Source organism: Sinocyclocheilus grahami, unplaced genomic scaffold (genome assembly GCF_001515645.1).
Source record: "Sinocyclocheilus grahami isolate Dianchi unplaced genomic scaffold, SAMN03320097.WGS_v1.1 scaffold54.1, whole genome shotgun sequence".
In the NCBI taxonomy this organism is placed as follows: Eukaryota; Metazoa; Chordata; class Actinopteri; order Cypriniformes; family Cyprinidae; genus Sinocyclocheilus; species Sinocyclocheilus grahami.
The window spans coordinates 6,459,100-6,478,840 of NW_015505233.1; the positions used below are offsets into that span (position 1 = coordinate 6,459,100).

General features: G+C 36.1%; 1 protein-coding gene across 1 annotated transcript in view; it reads left to right on the forward strand.

Annotated features, from left to right (window-relative positions):
• The window catches only part of dlgap2a (discs, large (Drosophila) homolog-associated protein 2a), a 155,059-nt gene extending 138,844 nt beyond the window's left edge, over window positions 1-16,215 (forward strand). The window contains exons 9-16 of the mRNA XM_016269872.1: window positions 521-580; window positions 2,740-2,892; window positions 3,874-4,112; window positions 10,351-10,436; window positions 10,560-11,014; window positions 12,454-12,545; window positions 14,701-14,853; window positions 15,349-16,215. Of these exons, the coding sequence (XP_016125358.1) occupies window positions 521-580; window positions 2,740-2,892; window positions 3,874-4,112; window positions 10,351-10,436; window positions 10,560-11,014; window positions 12,454-12,545; window positions 14,701-14,853; window positions 15,349-15,549 (1,439 nt within the window). The 3' untranslated portion in view covers window positions 15,550-16,215. The remainder of the gene's footprint in view (window positions 1-520; window positions 581-2,739; window positions 2,893-3,873; window positions 4,113-10,350; window positions 10,437-10,559; window positions 11,015-12,453; window positions 12,546-14,700; window positions 14,854-15,348) is intronic.
• Window positions 16,216-19,741: the final 3,526 nt, after the last annotated feature.

The following is a 19,741-nucleotide window of genomic DNA, read 5'->3' on the forward strand; positions in this document are numbered from 1 at the left end:
GAAGTGACTTTTCTTTGTTTTCCGTTTTGGTGGGGGGGGGGGGGGTTTCTTCTTTTCTGTGGTATGTGGTCTCTTAAATACACAGTGGAAGAATAATTATGTTTTTAGTTTGTTTAAAAGGATGATCACTTTTCATCAGGTGTTTCTATACTTATTTCTATTTTGTATCTGTAAACTTGTGACTAATTGAAATCAAACCCATGATGCAAAATTTAGCTTTAGTGTATGTGTACTGAGCTCAGAATGACGTGTGGTTGTATGTTTGTGTCTGTGTGTGTGTGTGTGTGTGTGTGTGTGTGTGTGTGTATGTGTTCTATTTTGTATCTGTAAACTTGTGACTAATTGAAATCAAACCCATGATGCAAAATTTAGCTTTAGTGTATGTGTACTGAGCTCAGAATGACGTGTGGTTGTATGTTTGTGTCTGTGTGTGTGTGTGTGTGTGTGTGTGTGTGTGTGTGTGTGTGTGTGAGTGAATGTGGTCTGGCTTCAAAACGTTTATGCATATGTTTGCTTATAGGAATTCAGTTTCATCTCCCTTCTTCAGGCAGTGTGGACCGTCCTTCCCAACAACCACCAGGTAAATTATAGCTTTAACTCATGTTCCAGTACCTGCATTAAAATAATAAAATACCATATGTTCCTTCATAACTGGTCATTAATGCCTATGTTTCATAGTATTTGGTTTTATTTCTGAGCACTACCTCTTAGCAGAATGTCTCTTCTGGCTATAGTGTATTGAAATGTGCTGACAGACCCTTCTACGCCTCTCTCACACTTCTTTGACTCTTTCACCTCTCTCCTTACTCACAGATCTTTACAGATGCAATGGAAACCTAAGCAATACAATGTTTCTTCTCCTTTTCTTCTCTTCCTCAGTATTTTTTGTTAGTGTCTGTGACACAGCTCTGGATTTAACATAATATTCTGTTTATAGTATTGTAAACTAACACTTATTATTAAACTTCTGCAATTAATTCACCGAAACCACTTACTGTAATGTTTATTTTTTTATTTTCAAAACACAAAACTTACAAAAATGTAAGACAAAGATTAGAATGAAGATAATAGAGTGCAATATTTTTCAACGGCCTTAGTTGGTTTCAGAAATAGTTTTTCCCATTCAAATTTAAAGTCTTCTAAAGTCTTTAAGTTATGAGCAATGAAACGATACAACCAACTACAAGGTTGCAAACTTTGATTTAGAGAAAAAAATGAAGAATTTGAAAATTAGACAAAAAGACAATGGTACAAGACTGTGTACTTAACTATGCACTTTATTGGCCTAATTGGAACATTGGATAAATGCCAAATGAGTGCAGCCAACATAAAACAAAGCATCATGATAAACTTTAACACTATTCTTTTGCAGCCTTGTAAGCACTAGTATGTCCTCTTGTTTAGTCATTGTGATGCACTCTCACAAACTCTTTCCCCCTTCCTCACTTCTTCTCTCTTCGTAAAGATGAAAGCACAGTGTCATCACTCTCAGCTCATTTGATAAAACAGGCAGCACAGAGAGAGTTATGAGTCCCTGTTGCATTATTTGTTTGGCTATAACATCTATTTTTGTACCAGTGCTGAATCACTCTGCTCAGTCCTTCTCCTCCTCTCTCGATCGTTCTTGGCTCTTCAGTCTGTCTCTCTCTCTCTCTCTCTCTCTCTCTCTCTCACTCTCTCTGTTTGTTACGATCCTTCTTTCTCTTTTAATCTCTCCTTATCTCTCTTTCGTTCCATCAGTCTTTCTGATTCAGTTGTTCACATGACCTTTCTGTGAGGTTTTAAAGCTGGCTGATGTGGTTTAGCAGGGTTTAACTTAAGACATACTGTGGGGTCTTAAAGTCTGAGAACGCTAGTTTTTATGCTTCTGTTATGCATTTGAAAACTGATTAATTTCAAAATATCCTAGAACCTGTATTTCCCTCTTTTACTTTAATGGCAGCAGCACTCAAGCCACATTTTTGTAAAACTTGATGTTCTCCAGTATGATTTGAGATTATGCAAAGATTCAGTTGAACCAAGAGTATCTAAAGAGTCACATGATCAATGTCACAAATTTACTTATTTCATTAGTGACCTAGAAATAGTGTAGAATCTGAAATCGTTTTTCTTTTTCACGCCATAGCATTTATTTTTTCAAAACTTTCTTATTCTTTCCAGGCTGAAATTCGATTTTTAGATTTTTTTCAGGTTTTACTTTTTACTTTTAGACCTCAGTACTTCAACATGTTACTCAAAAATAACTATACTACATTGCAAACAAGGTTAGTCCTTTCATTTGGTTCACTGTATGTCATAATAGATCCCATACAGTGATTATCTTTTCTGTCACTTTTGATTATTGTGACCTTCAAACTTTTGAAAAATGTACACTAAATTAAAGGACACATCCAAATCAAAGATCCATTTATCTGCCTGGTTCAGCTGTGTGGATTAAAGCAGGAAGAGATCTGTGGATAACCTTTTGCTCATCAGAATGCATGGCAGGCTTCACAGTCTGTTTACAAGAACATCAGAGCACTATTTCACACTGCGTTTCTCCTTTATTAATGAAGAGAAAGTTTGTATATAAAACTTGCTGTCAGCAGGCTAATTTTTGACATGTTTGTTCATTTTGAATGAGTAATCAGCAGCAAAGTGTTTCCACTACATGTCCCTCTCCAGTCTTGAATATTTGGCAACATCATGTTGATGTACAGGAGATATTTGACACTAAACCTCTCCCTTTCTATCTAACAGCAGTCACCTACACACCCAGTACACCCACCTATAAGAGGACCCCTCCACCCGTGCCCCCTCGTTCCACCTCCAAACCCCTCATCTCCATCACAGCGCAGAGCAGCACAGAGTCCACGCAGGACGCCTACCATGAGGGACAGCTGGCCAGAAGGGGTATGTAAACCAGTGTTATTTTAGTAATATTTATTATTTAAACTATTATAGTACTTATTAATATTTTGAATTCACTTTTTTCATGTTTTTGTTTTAATTTTTTCGTTTTTAGTTATTTTTGTTATGTATTTTTGTCATTTTAATTTTTTTATATTTTATAGTTTTAATTCAGTTTTATTTCAGTTTTAGTTTTACTCATTTTAGTACTTATTCATAACAGTTAGCTGCCAAAGCGACATGTTTTAAGTTTAAGTTTTCATCTAATATTTATATTTTATTTCAGCTTTATTTCAATTACAAAAACAATTTTAACAGTTAATTATAATTAATTTAATAGTTAACAATAACAGCACTGCTTTAAACTGTAATATGTGTCTTCCATACTTCTGACTATGAAAACAATGATAGAACATCCCTGGTTCAATACAAGTTAAGTCGACAACATTTGTGGTGTCACATTGATCATCATTAACAACTGTTTCACTTATCCCTGGTTTTCTTTTAACAAAAAGGTTATAGTGAGGCTTTTATAGTGGAAGCAAGTGAGGCAAATTTTGGAGGATTTAAAAGCAGAAATATGATGCTTTATAATTTTATAAAAGCACTTACATTTAATTCTTAAAACGTGTGTATTGTCTGAGCTGTAAAGTTGTAGTTTGTCATTTTAGGTTCTTATCCTTTATGTTATAATAACAACAAAGTTGTACATTCATAAATTTGAATGTAACTTTACACAGCAAAGGCTAGTGAGCAATTTTCTTCGTATTAAAATCATGTTAACATGCAATCGATTTTTAAAAGAAAAGGAGGGACAGGTCAAAATAAATTTTTGTGGTAATCAACATTGTGTCTCAAGTGCTGTCGATTAAGCTTAACCTATAACAGATTTCTTTAATTCAGAACATTGCATTATTCACAACCTCAATGTATCCTTATTTGTCCTTAAAATGACACTGGCTTCTCTTTATGCTTGTCCCACAGGCATCTGGGGTTCTGATGGGTTGAGTCTGAGTTTGGGTCGAGCGCTTTATAACTCCACTGACAGTTTGGACAGCGCTAAGGCCGTCACTATCGCCATGGAAGCAGCTGCCATGGCAATGGCAGGAAAGAGACACCCCTCCACAGACAGCCATAGCTCAGTAATGACCTGTGATAAAGCTGTGCTGGTGTCCAAAGCAGAAGAGTACCTAAAAACACCAAGGTCCTCAATAGGAATACAGGTGAAGTGCAACAGTTTAATCTAAGATCCTGCATCACCACTTAAATGAATAGTTCATCCAGAAGTGTCATTTCTGCCAGCATTTACTCACTCTCATGATGACATCCCATACCTGTATGATGTTCTTTCTTCAGTGGAACACACACACACAAAAAAATATATTTTAAAGAATGTTTTAACTGTATTTGTCCATAAAATGATTGTCAATGGGGTCCAAAACAACACTGAAATCCAATTGTATGGACAAAAAAATCACTTCAAAGACATTTTCAAAGTATCATACAGAAATTCATACATATTTGGAACTTTCATTTTTCATTGAAATCTTTATTTCTGGGTGAACTCTCCCTTTAGGGTATACTGTATATATAAGGAGTCAATTATTCAGATTACACCACAGTTACCACACCTCAAGACATTGTTCAGATGTTGTACTGTATTTCAAGACATTCGTCAAGTTTTTGTCCTTAAAACGCGCTTGCATGTACGATTGATTTCTTATGCATCTCATCCCACGTCCTCTGTTGCTAATTCCAAACCATCATTTTAGAGCTAGTAGCGAAGGCTTGGGCCATTGATAGCAGACTAATGCAGATTAATGCAGTTGATAGAAACAGAGAGCGAGATTAAGCGTATATATATATAAATAAATGTTTTTCCAAAAAAAAAAAAAAAAAGTCCTTTAAAAATACCTTTTCCATGTTTAATATGCAGACAACTATAAGTAAGCCATTGGTAGGTTCATTTCTTTGAGAAGTCTAGGTGCTCTTATTACATTTCTTTCAGTCTGTCAACAGCAACACTGGCTCAACCAATGGCGTGGGTTTGGGGGCGGGGCTACCCATTTAACTGACCAGTGGGAAATGGACAAAGTGTTTGGGGAAACCTGTTAGAAAACAGTCATTGTTTTTTTTTTCCTACTGTTTTCTTGCAGCTCTGTTTGGAAATTTCCACGTTGACTAGCTTGAATAGAAATCTGCCTTTTCTTTTCACTTCCCTGCGGTTTGAGCTCTTGTCTGTCTATTGAGAAAAAAATATTCATGAACAAAGTGCTGACTAGTGATAAATCCGACCCACAGGCACTCAAGCAAACAGAATCTTACCTAACCAAAGCAATGTAGGTTATTTTGGAGTCCAAACACAGAAGTATATACAAACCTATACACCTCCAGTCCTTGATGTCATGCTAAAAATAGCTTCCAGTGAGTCATCATACTGCAATCCATTAATTAACATTCATCTCAGGCTTCACTGAATGGGCTCTCCCTCTCTCTCCTTCCCTTAATCTCCCTCTTTCCCCATCTCCTCTCTTTCGTCCTCCCTGTTGCTGTCTCTTGCCAGCAGTTATCTGTCTTTGCCTTGTGAATATCTGTGTTGAGATCATGTTCTAATAATGTTAAATGGGTTTGCCTCTCTCAGCCCTTTAGCACATCTGTTCTGCATTCATTGTCGACACTGCCCCCTACAGGTTATGCACAGGGAACACAATTAACTGCCAATGGGGGTGCATTGAGTCCATAAATATTTATTACCCGCCACGAAACAGAATTTTGCAACATTATTTTTATAAAAAAATATGTTTGCCCTCAAGACTGCAATTATTTAGCTGTTTTTCTTGCATATTAGTGACAAACGGCACAGGTCTCTGTCACTGGCTAGCCAAGATCTGCCAGTCTCTATCTTTCGATGAAATGGAATCTGCTACAAAAACAATAAAAGAAAAAACACACATGTGTTTTTTGGCAGCTTAATAGGAGGAATATTCCACAAATGTGTTACCACATAGAGTTCTGGACAAACACTAGAAAACACTGTTTCTTCCCATTAAAAAAAGTTGTAGTAGCTGCCATGGCGTTAAACTTGGTAAAGTGACTTGACAGCAGCATTTAGTCAACAAATGGTGCAAGTTTGGAGCATGATTACCTATTTGTATTAATGACGCATGAGACTTGTTCAGAAATAACACATTAATCGTAACTTTTTTTCAGCTAGTGCAGAGGGGAAAGTCTTGGTGCAGCCTGTTAGGTAGATGCAGAGGGGTTGTAGTTCATGAGCCATGTTCGGACAGCTTGGCTGGAAATCATTCTGTATATTCAAAATTCACTTTGCTTTAACTTATCGTTAACGTTTAGTAAAATAATAGTTTGTCTATAAATGAAAATTCAGTCATTATTTACTCAGCCTCTTGTCTATCCAAACCCATGTACTGTTCACTTTTTTTCAGTTCACATTTATTTGTATAGTGCTTTTCATGATACACATCGAAAGTAAATCTCTTTTTTTTTTCTTTTTTCTTAAATGTACATTGACTTGATTTTTTTTTCTACATTTCTTTTTCATATTAATGCATTTTAGGAAGTATTACTAAAATTACTTAAATAGTATCTAATTCTTGCTTGCCAAAAAGTACAAAATTAAAGGGGTGGTTGATTCCGATTTCACTTTTTTAACGTTAGTTAGTGTGTAATGCTGGTGTTTGAGCATTAACCATATCTGCAAAGTTGCGGCGCTGACAGTTCAATGCAAACGAAGATATCGCCTTTTAAAATTCTGGCAGTTTAATGCCTACAAAAATGGCTTGTAGGGACTACAGCGAGTTAGGCCTACTTCCTGGGTTTGTGACATCACAAACCCCGCCCCCGGGAACATGCAACAAAGGGACCGAGGCCATGCTGCACTGCTTTAGAGAAGAGGAAGAAAACTAGAGGTGCACGTAAAAAATCTATTCATATATGAGTCGCAATTCTATCTTCTAACGATTCTAATGGATTCACAAGTTTCAAAATCAATGTTCTAAAGCAGCGGTTCTTAATACTGTTCCTCGCGTCCCCCTGCTCTGCACACACTCTGCATTTCTTTCTCTCTCTCTTATCTCTCATTCAGATCACCAGCTCAGCTCAAACAATGAACTGTTCCAATTATACACTTATTTTCACATAGCTATGAGAAGCGTTATACATGGACGCATGTGCGGTTGCCGTACTGTATTAAAGCTTTAATCAGGATAAAACCATATATTAAAAGCTAACAGAAGCAGTAGCATTTACAAATAACAGCGTATCTAAAAGTATGAGACAACAACAAACAAAAAACATACCATTAAGAGCCGTGCTTGCACAGGTTCTGCGCGATCCTCTTCACTAATATCCTCTGCGTCTCAATCGGGCTCAAATTGATGACGACGCCATTGTTTACAACAGGGGCAGGACGTTTAGATGCGCACTAGAGGCGGTTTAGCCAATCACAACACACTGGATTAGCTAACCAATCAGAGCCCATCGTGCCCATCGCGTTACTGAGGGAGGGGCTTCATAAAAGCAGGAAATGATCAGCACGTTTATAGGAGAAGGGACAGAGCAGTGTGGAATAAAGGTAAATTATGTGAAAAATAATGCATTTTTTTTAAATGAAGCATTAACACATGTTAGACTGCACCCCACAAACACAATCAAGCCTAGAAAAAAACAGTCAACCACCCATTTAAACATTTTATACATTAAATATATATATATTTTTATATATATATATATACATATACGTGTGTATATATATATATATATGTGTGTGTGTGTGTGTGTGTGTTGTTAGTGTTCAGTTAATATCTTGTGTTATTTTCTTGTCATACCTGTGTTGACAATATGTTTTAATTAAAATTACTTAATTATCAGTGACAAAAAACAGCAACTTTTGGTTATATTTGCCATGAGACGGAAACTCATCTATTTTCTAAAATGTCATTGAATTATTTTTCCGGAGTGTCTATTTAATAAATCATATCTCATATTTTATCGGAAAGGCATTTCTTTTCAATAAAAATTAAGAAAATAATAAAAAATGTGATAAAGTATCGGGTAGGGTTAAGGAAGGTGTAGGGAGGGTTTTATTGTCTCAAAAAGGTGGCATACATTTAATATTTTGAATTGAAATCATAATTTACACTCAGTACATTATTATTGCATACTGTTTTTTAATGTGCTACAATACTGAGGTGCGGATAATTGCCACTATTTGCAATAAGTATAAATAGCAGAAAATCCTGCTATTTTCACTTAGTGTAAATAGAATCCATTGCTATTTGCACTAGTGTAAATAATAGCATCTATTGCTAAAAAATGCTATTTTCACTTAGTGTACTGTACATAGCATCTAATTGCTATTTACGCTTAGTGCAAATAGCCGCTGCCTTTTTTTAAAAGATCGAATCCATTCAGTCAACTACTGATGAATTAAACCAAGTCCCAAGTCCTGTTTCACTCAGATGTACGTCACAGTGTGAAAGACATGAGCTGTTGCTGCTTCTGTTACATTGCACCTTTACTTTTTTATCGACAAGGGTAACATGGATTCCAAGTCGATCGTCTGAAGCCCACTTGATGGCTTTCTTGGAGTTTTTGTTCCTCACACAAAGTTCTCACATGACTTCAGAAGACTTGGAATAAAGTGCACAGGTCATTCAATCTGCTTTTATTGTGCTTTTTTGTTTTGTTAGCTTGATAACCCCTGCTCACTATAAACTGCCCACCATTCACCACACCAGTTTTGAGATTTGGCAAAATGTGACAGAATGAATGAGGTGGCACATTTTTCACCACAGTTTCCCTAGAGTACTGCGATCCAAGGTACTATATATTTGTATCTATAAAGGAACCCATAGCCTACTGTAGCTGTAATCCTTATGGACTGACTTGTGTCTGAAGAAACCTCATACCCTGGCCTTCGTTCTTTCATGCCTGACAGTGTGGCTCACTCAAACAGAATTCCTGTGCTCAGCCTTTCGGCTTCTTGATGTTCTAGCGGTCAGACTGATAGATCAGGGACAGCTGATTTGTCTGATCTGTGATGTGAATCATCTTGTTCTCTGATTCTGAGGTCACCCTTCCTCAGCCTGTCCTTCTTCAGCGCTTGTGTGAGTCACACTTTCTTCAGATGGTTTGATGTTCTTAGAAGTGATGGACTCTTCTAAGTGACAGACATCTTTTGTGATACACCTGAATGACCTTCAGTTCAGTATAACAGTTATTCGAGTTATTACAGAATGTCTTTTAGCTAACTGAGTGTTTTTACCATCTCAGAAATAAATTATAACTGCTTTGCTACATATACTTTTGATAGTGATAATTGTTAAAAATAACAGCTTAATCATCTAAAATAAAATAATTTATCACCATTCAAATGTTTAGGGTCGTCAAGGCTTTTTAATGTTTTTGTGCAAAGTCTCTTATATGCTCACCAAGGTAAAAATAAAGTAAAAGTGTAATATTGTGATATTACATTTAAAAATAACTGTTTTCTATTTTAATATATTTTAAAAAGTGATTAATTCCAACGATGGCATCACACACACAAACATATGTAGTATATATAGTATACAGTGCTGCTTGAAAGTTTGTGAACCCTTTAGGATTTTCTATATTTCTGCATAAATATGACTCAATATGGGTTAGGTTTAGTGTTATCATTATACATGATATATTTTTTATTAAAATACATAAGTTTATAGGATAAATTTAAAATGTCCATGCTGCAGTTGTTTAGAGATGCAGTTGACTTGACTAAACAACATAGTCATTCCAACAAAGTTTCTCGAAAGTTTGCTTTATGCATATCTCTCATGGTTTATTAACTCCAGGCTTGAGCTTCCACAACCTTCCTCAGTGGCTCTTGATCAGCCATTGGAGGTTTGTCACTGTTTGGCATGGAAGTTTGTGTTTTGTACTTGGAAAGGAATTTTTCACTAAAACTATAATGAAAACTTCTTGTTTATTAGGCCAGATTACATAATGAATGCAGTTATTAAAAATGAGCTTCTCTTCCTCTTTTTGAAATATTTGAATAGTACATTGTATATTATTTATTAAGCTACTTATGGACTAGACACTGTGTGAGTGCTTTTTATTTTTTGTCTCTCTCTTCTCTAGACTCAGCCTGGTATATCACATTGAACTTTTATCCCTCTCTTGAAAATGATGTCAACTTTAAAATAAGTTTTAGTATTTTGAAACAAAAAACTTTCTATTTTATAGAGGGGTGAAAAAGTCTGACACTACATGTACATTTTGAAATAAACAGGAGTTTGAAACAATAAAAAGGTTATGCTGTAACACAAAGAAATATTTACGATTCTGCACAATTTCTAAATCGCTATTGTAATGCTAATGATATAATTTGTAATTATGTAAGTATCGGAAGTATGTACATGGTCAGAAACCATCGGTTAAAACTCTGTGTTGTCATTGCAGGTGGAAACAGCGACTGATTCTGAGTGTGAAAGCAAAGGCTCTCGAGAGTATCAGTCTGTTGGGATTCAAGTGGAAGACGAGAGACGGTAAATACCCGGCACCTCTGTTTTAACTCTGAGTGTGAAGGGCTTGTGAGGTGCGATTTGCTGAAGTACCAGCTGAGTGTGAAATGTTGTTGGTCTCATTTGAGATCTTTCTCTCTCATACAGACAGGGCCGGTTTAAGCGGTCCAACAGTGTCACGGCCGCCGTTCAAGCTGATCTGGAGTTGGAGGGTTTTCCTTTAATGGAGGACAAAGGTCTTCAGTTTGGAGGAGGTTTCCAGCGTCACAGCGAGCCCAGCACCCCTACGCAGTACGGCGCCGTTCGGACCGTCCGCACCCAGGGTCTCTTCAGCTACCGTGAGGACTACCGCACCCCAACGGAGCCCCCGAGTCCCCAGCGCAGCCCCGAGCCCTGGCTGGAGCCCTCGCCGCGGGAACCCGTCGCCACCGTGGCGGTTACAGTGACGCCACCCCAACCAACGGATTCGGGAAGAGCGTCGCCCTCATGCAGGAGGGACGGAAGCTGGTTCATGCAATTGCTGCACACAGAGACGAAAAAGATGGAGGGATGGTGCAAAGAGCTGGAGGGAGAGGCGGAAGAGAACGATCTGTCAGAGGAAAGTGAGTTAACAGAGCTCCGGTTTCACAAGCCGTTAAATCTTTACATTATAATATTTGTTTGGTGGAGAGTTTGGCTCCAGGTTTCAAAGTGCCAGGTATGAATCCAAAGAAGTGTCACATTTAACGGTGAAACGCTCGCAGAGCTCCAGGTTATTAGAGGCTCGCGCTGAGAGTGCTGCCATGTGAGCAATTACGTCTGTCAACATCTGTCAGGTTTCCATGGCAAAGAGCTCAGAGGCTCTGTACGACAGACTGAAGGAGATAATGCACAGAAATGGATGTATGAAAGTGTCAGTTGCTTGTGTTGTGGAGTTTATGAGAGTATGATTATGACCAAATTCACATACTTTCAGAGTATATGTTAAATTTGATGGAGAACTTGTTTCTTGACAGTCACAAATAACATAGTGCATCTACCATGTTGCTGAAAAAGCTGGTTTGCTGGTCTTAGATGGTCTTCCAGCTTGTATTTCACTGGGCGGCCAACTAGTCCTGACCAGCTGAAAAGTACCTCAGATGCTTATAAAATCAGACTGCAAGACCAGCTAACACCAACAAGCCAGGTTAAGCTGATTTAAGAACCGTGAAGACCATTAACTTGGCTATTAAGTTTCTTGGTACCTACAGCACTTAAACTTCAAAAGAGCTGATATATATTATGGGATATCAAAGTGTCCACACTTCACAATCTCAGCAGATGTAGTACACTATCATTTAAATGTTGGGGCCAGAAATATTTTTTTTAATGTTTTTGAAAGAAACAGCAATATTGTGAAATATTAGCTAATACAATTTAAAATACTAGTTTTTCAACATAATTTATTCCTGTGGTGCAAAGCTGAATTTTCAGTAGCCATTACCAGTCTTCAGTGTCACATGATCCTTCAGGAATCATTCTAATATTCTGATTTGGTGCTCAAAAATCTTTTGGTGCTAAAAATTTTAAATCAGTGTTGAAAACTGTTGTGTTGTTAACATTTTGTAAAAACTTTTCTATTTAGTTTTATTGTTGTTTTTTTAGGATTCTTTGATGAATAGAAAGTTCAAAAGAACATCAGAAATCATCAGAAACAAATAGAAATCTTTTGTAACATTATAAATGACTTTACTGTCACTTTTGAGCAATTTAATCCATCCTTGCTGAATAAAATTAATTTCTTTGAAGAACAAAATCTTACGACCCCTAACTTTTGAATGGTAGTGTACATCATCCGTATTGTTCACCTACATTAATACTGAGTATTTGGACATTTTAATGATTTCACATACTGCTTTGTAGCAGAAACATCTAAATGTTTGTGTGCACATTCACAGGTATATGAGTATACAGACACATTATGAACTGCATAGACAGTTAAATATGTACTGTATAAACGTGTGAGTTTAATTGCCTTCGTGGTTATTAAATATTAATTTCTCTTTCCTTGTTTGCGTGTTAGTCCTAGGCAAGATCCGGAGTGCTGTAGGAAGCGCACAGCTCCTGATGTCCCAGAAATTCCAGCAATTTTATTGGCTTTGCCAGCAGAACCTAGTAAGCAACCTCATTTGCCAGTTTGTGCATGAGTATGTGTGTTCTATTTATGTTATTGTGCTATGTTTATACTCACGGCAGCTCTTCCCCCGGCACACTGCCACACTTCTATGGGGGTTGTCTGTGCTGGAGTAATTGTGGTGTAGTTGATGGCCTTTTGTTCTGCTGTCACATTCATTAAATATGATACACAGCAGCACATCAGCTGATCTGAGCCAGGCATGCAGAGAACGCAAATGACCAAGTACTGTGGCATGCACAATAGAGCGATGTTTTAGTAAACAACCTAAATCCTCATGAATAAAATACTCCTCTGTTTAATGACAAACACTCACAGTGGTAATTTGGCCACGTACAGATTTATGAAATAACAACAAATGATAAGAAATAGTCAGATAGTTATTGGATCAAATAAAAATGATTACACTTCAGCTTTCGACTTTAAGCTCTTACAGTCTTCAGCTGTACACGTTTATAAAGATGTGCATCCTGTGGAGGATTAGGAGTGCCACTTAAAAATAAAATGAAGAAATCAATTATGATTGCATTTAACTGATTTGGTGCTCAAAAATCTTTTGGTGCTAAAAATTTTAAATCAGTGTTGAAAACTGTTGTGTTGTTAACATTTTGTAAAAACTTTTCTATTTAGTTTTATTGTTGTTTTTTTAGGATTCTTTGATGAATAGAAAGTTCAAAAGAACATCAGAAATCATCAGAAACAAATAGAAATCTTTTGTAACAGTATAAATGACTTTACTGTCACTTTTGAGCAATTTAATCCATCCTTGCTGAATAAAATTAATTTCTTTGAAGAACAAAATCTTACGACCCCTAACTTTTGAATGGTAGTGTACATCATCCGTATTGTTCACCTACATTAATACTGAGTATTTGGACATTTTAATGATTTCACATACTGCTTTGTAGCAGAAACATCTAAATGTTTGTGTGCACATTCACAGGTATATGAGTATACAGACACATTATGAACTGCATAGACAGTTAAATATGTACTGTATAAACGTGTGAGTTTAATTGCCTTCGTGGTTATTAAATATTAATTTCTCTTTCCTTGTTTGCGTGTTAGTCCTAGGCAAGATCCGGAGTGCTGTAGGAAGCGCACAGCTCCTGATGTCCCAGAAATTCCAGCAATTTTATTGGCTTTGCCAGCAGAACCTAGTAAGCAACCTCATTTGCCAGTTTGTGCATGAGTATGTGTGTTCTATTTATGTTATTGTGCTAAGCTTTGTTGTACTCACAGCAGCTCTTCCCCCGACGCACTGCCACACTTTCATTGGGGTTGTCTGTGCTGGAGTAATTGTGGTGTAGTTGATGGCCTTTTGTTCTGCTGTCACACTCATTAAATATAATACACAGCAGCACATCAGCTGATCTAAGCCGGGCATGCAGAGAACGCAAATGACCAAGTACTGTGGCATGTACAATAGAGCGATGTTTTAGTAAACAACCCAAATCTTCATGAATAAAATACTCCTCTGTTCAATGGCAAACACTCACAGTGGTAATCTGGCCACAAGCAGATTTATGAAATAACAACAAATAATCAAAATATAGTTATTGCATCAAATAAAAATGGTTACACATCAGCTGTCGACTTTAAGCTCGTACAGTCTTCAGCTGGCCACATTTATAAAGATGTGCAACCTGTGGAGGATTAGAAGTGCCATTTAAAAATAAAATGAAGAAATTAAATATGGTTGAATTTAATTCAAGACTAAAAATGTAAATAGCTAAATCACTGGTTGACAAATTAATAGACTTTTTAAATCTATGTTAAAAATAAAGTTAAACGTATAAATAAATAATAAACTGATAAATGAAATGGCAGCATTTAAAATATTTTATTAATGTATTTTCCAAATGCTTTTGTTTATTATTTATGTATCATTTGAGTTAACAATGTACAGTTCACACATGCATGCAAGCAGCCTATCCACTGTCCACTAGCAATTTTTAACCAATTTTTCTAACTAAAGTATTTGGCCAATATGTACAGAAAACATATTTTAAATGCTTCATAAAATACAATTAAAATTTTTCAGTTTCATAGTATTTATGGTTATATTTAACAATATTTTTTAAATAAATGTACATTTTTAGAGTGTAGTGTTTAAAATCCTCGTTTGTGTTGCAGGACCCCAGTGCCATGCCTCGGCCCACCTCTCAGGACCTGGCTGGGTTCTGGGACCTGCTGCAGCTCTCCATCGATGATGTTACCTCCAAATTCAATGAGTTGCAAAAGATTAAATCCAACAATTGGAGGCTTATTGAAAGTCCTGTAAAGAAGGTGAGAGCTGATTGGTTAGAGGATTTTTGTATTTGTCATCAAACCTAATTTGATGCTCCAGACTGTACTCATAAAATCAATTTATATTTTTTACATATTCACTACCATTCAAAAATTTGGGGTCATTAGGATTTTATTAAGAAATGAATACAGTTAAGACATCTATAATGCTGCAAAATATCTGTTCTTTTGAACTTTCTGTTCATCAGAGAATCCTGAAAATAAAGGTTTCACAGTTCCCACAAGAATATTACAAAAAAAAACTGTTTTCCTTTGCCATCACAGGGATAAATTACATTTTAAAATATATAAAAAAATATATGCTATTTAAATAATTAAAAAAGAGAAAGTAATGGTAGTGTATAATTTATTAATTAAATTAAAAACAATGTATTTCTAGTCTGCTGAAGGTACCTGACACACATTTAAATGAAAAAATGAACCTAATATTTGTACATTCATATGTTGTTTGTATATTATTTGTCATGGTTCCAGCTCCCACCACCAGTACCAAAGAAGACATTGCGTAAGAGTATGACGAGGGAAAAATCTTTGGATCTCCCTGACCGTCAGAGACAGGAGGCACGACGGCGTCTCATGGCGGCCAAACGCGCAGCTTCATTCCGTCAAAACTCAGCATCGGAGCGGGCTGACAGCATCGAGATCTATATACCAGAGGCCCAAACGCGGCTCTGAGAGTCACAGGGAACACCTTTATCACACCATCACCATCATCACTCTCAGTGACAGAGCCAGTTCAAAATACATTCATCAGAAACAAGAGTTTCATTCCTGTCAAAAGTCTCAAAAGGGTTTTGTACCTTTCAGAACTGCCATATTCAGTTCCATATGAAGTTTTCCCTGTTTACGGAGAGACACTTCACCAAAATTGCACAACATATCGCAATTGTAGACCCACGTGACAATGATGTTGCCTAACGAAGCAAAACTTTACATATAAGCTTTAATCACAGCCAATCTGATGATCTCTCTGTGAGTGTCTTTATGACATCCATTTAGCACTTTCAAAATTGAAAAATTGACCTTTTTTGAGGCCTCAGATTTAAAGAATTCATTTGTTTTCATTAAATTAAGAAACCTAAAGAAAAGTCTTTAGTTCCGGTTCCATCTGGTTTCATTCGTTCAAGTTCTGTAGCTTTGTATTTCCGTTCTTACATTTCATTTCTCTCTCTCTCTCTCTCTTCATCTTTGTGTTTCTGTTGTTCTCTCTCTCTGTCTCTCTCCCCAGTGAAGTTCATAGTATTTTTCTCATGAACTCTCCTGTGAGCATTTATGTAAGTGCCAGTGCTGAAATACCTCAATCATACATTTTAGACTGAAGCCGTTGGCCAGAGCGGACAGTCACAGCCTTTTAAAAAAAAAGGTTTTTCCTGTTGTTGGTCGGGAAAATTTAATTCTCAGCCTGAGGGTTTACATTGCTGGATTGAAGATCAGATTTTATTATTCACCTACTTACTGATATCAAATATAGAGCTGTCACACTACTTCATACTTGATATTTATGGTTTATGTCATTTTAGAGGAATTACTGTAGGTTTTTGGGTGCAATTGCTTAAAACCTAAATTCAACAATGTGAAGGTTCAAAAATGCATTTTTGCGCTTTCTTCTTCTAAATGTATGTTTGTATGTATTTCCAAGGGAAATAATGTTCTAAAAGATATTGTTGCAGTTGAATTGCAAGGTTTTGTGTGATTATTGATTTATCATTTCATGTCTCTGAATGTTTCATCCCTTCAGCCTCATAGTCATCCATCAGTTTGTATTTATTTTTATTGAACCATTTTCCACTCCATTTGCTGTTATCAAGCATCTGGCCCATGTTCTTTGCAAAAAACCTGCTTTTTATCTATATTATTTTCTGTGTATCTTGACAAAGAAAATCAATGATTTTGTCTTGACTGAAATGAGAAATCGGGCATTCCCGTTATTATCTAGATGACTTGGCGGTGGGTGATAGATGTTAGAGATAGACACATCTGTGAGAATGTGCAGAATGTTTTAACTGTATAATCAAAGTAGAACTGTTCTTGAGTCTATTTAATGGCGTTTGTCTAAACAGGTGACTGCAGTACACAGGATGGTTGATTATATTAGAATATCAAAACCAAAAGCGGACAGTGCCAATGTTGCTTTGGATTGTTATACAATCATTGAATTTGTTGGCTTTGTTCAGAATATATTACTTGAGAGACCCACTTTCTGTTCCTGAGAGAGATTTCAGCTCAAACATGCCGCGGTTCAGCTCTAACACTTCAGATAAAAGAGTTTGATGTTCTGTTAATATTAAGCATAAATGCATTATGGTTCCCTCTTAGTGACTCACAGCCACCGAAGTGTCACTTCCGACAGCCTCAAAAACTTTCACAAATACCATATTATTTAAAAATGCCATATTTTACCCTCTATATATCATTGCAGTCATCCTCTGTCTATCATACAAGGTTACATTTAATTTCAAAAGTCAAACTATTTCCCCTCTAGAGATGGCCCTGTTTTTGCTTCTGCGTCATAGAAGGAGAGAGGAGGCCAGAGATTAGAGGAGATTAGTTTTATCACTTCCACTCGACTTCCTTGGAGCTTTATATTCTCAATTTCCTTTGCGAGATGACCTTGAGAAGAGCTTGTCGTTAGAAGCAAATATTTTCTTTTAATTTCCCTGTGCTCTGGTTTTTTAAAAAATTTTTTTTTTTTTTACTTAAGTCATTGTTCAAACACAATTACAGCATTTCATCTACGAGAGGCTTGTAATCGATGAAACTGGTTTCAGGCTAGAGGAAATTTCGGGAGTATTTTTTTCAAAACACAAGCCAAAACACAGCATTTGATCTGTAAATTGCACCTAAAGTCACAATACAGTGTTCTAGCTCTCATTTCACACCAACCGAAGTTTTGATGGATTATTTTGTTAATCATTATTTGGAACACGTTCTGGACAGTTCACAGCTTTGCGAGTCGTGGTCCTCAGGGTTTACAGAAATCCACAGGTCATTACTGACACTCTCCTGGCCTTACAAACTAGTCAGACTGTTAAAAAATACACACTAAACTGATGGGTAACATTTTACAAAAAGGTCTCATTTGTTAATATTACTTAATGCATTGATTAATCAGAACTAACTGAGCAATATATTTTTTGCAGCATTTATAAAAAAATTTAGTCATTCATTGTTTGTTCGTGTTAACTATTGAAACTTTATTGTAAGTGTTACCAGCTGATTATATGATATTAATTTTTCATTATGGCAAATTGAATTATTGATAATGAACTGATTACTTTAATCATGCTTTGTTTATGATAAGTTTTTTCCGCTTACATGGTGAGGACATTGTTTTTGTGATTATGCGGTCCTGCAGTGTGGCAGCTGTTCATTCTGATTAACCTGATCAATTATCAATATGCAAACATGCCAGTAATGCAGGCAGTGTTTATGTGCCAAATATGTTTATGTGCCACATGTTTGAACAGCTTCTGCTGTTCACAGACCTTCACACGCAGTCTTTCCCATGCTTCATCATATCATTTCAACACGACAGTCTGAAAGTGTTTTGGTGAGCTGACCTCTCAACAAAAATCTGGAAAAACAAATGCTCACCTGTCACCTTTTTGAACAGTGGAATCAGTTATCAGATGTCGATTTGTTTGTATGATTGCCACATTTTCTTCAGCAGGGTTGCACTGGGAGGTCATCTTGTTTAAATATGCTTTCATGAACATCATGTGCATTTACTCTATTCATATGTACATTTTTTACCATCAAAATAAATCATAAGTCAGTATTTAACAAAAAGAAATGATTCAATGAAAATGATTAACCCTACGGACCACAGTATTTGAAACCAGCCAGCGGGCCTTTGGTACCGGTGCGGACTGAGATGCCCCGGTTTCGGTTTCATACTCTAGAGAAGCTTCATCTTGGGACTGGATTAATCCTGGATCTCAGAATGTGAAAAGATTATAAAATCTTAGTGAAATTAACAAATGAATAAGGTAGTTGTTTAGCTGAGAATATTTTCCATTTATTATACTGTATATCATATCTATATGAAGGGTGAATATAATACCAAATATTCATTATTTGTACAGAATTATATATCTATTTCTGCTCTTCCTTATTGGTTGAGTTTTTAGTTTTTTTGGGGTGGCATGCACCATTTTGATGCTGAATGTGGGTTTTCCTGCTTCACTGCTTTTCCAGATCACTTTTTTTGAATGTTGTTTATTGTTAAACTTATCAGTTTTGTTTATTTTTTTTGTATTCATGAAATGTTTAAATTGTGTTATGAATTTGTGTTATAAATTTGACTCCTTTTGTTTTTGCTCATCTAGATTATTTATGTTTCTTTTCATGACTTGATTATTGCTATGATCATATATTGTAAATAATCCAGTCATTAAATTTTTGAAGGAAATGAGCTATTTGGATTGTACTGATTGAATTAACTCAACATGCACAACATTAACAACACGATTTGAACTTTTCCAAACAGCTCTCCCGCATTTATTTCATTAGTCCAGCACCAGTTTTGTGACAAAACATCAAAATTGTGGCTAACTGTGCCTATTTACCCTAATCTGAGGACATTTTTGTAATCTGCCTAAACTAAACTTCAAAACAAAACACATTCATTTTAATGGACTTAATTTTGCAATACAGCTCCACAAAATGTCCTCCACCTGGGTTTTCAGATCAATTCATAAAAATACTGAATGTATTGAATTTGTTATATTTAAATAAAAATTAATGAAGTTAATATATTCAATATTATGAAATCATAATGAAACGTTTCTGTAAGTAAGACTACCACTGGAACATCGATTAATGTTTCTGGGGGGGGGGGGGGGGGGTAGTTTAGGGGTTTTTTTAA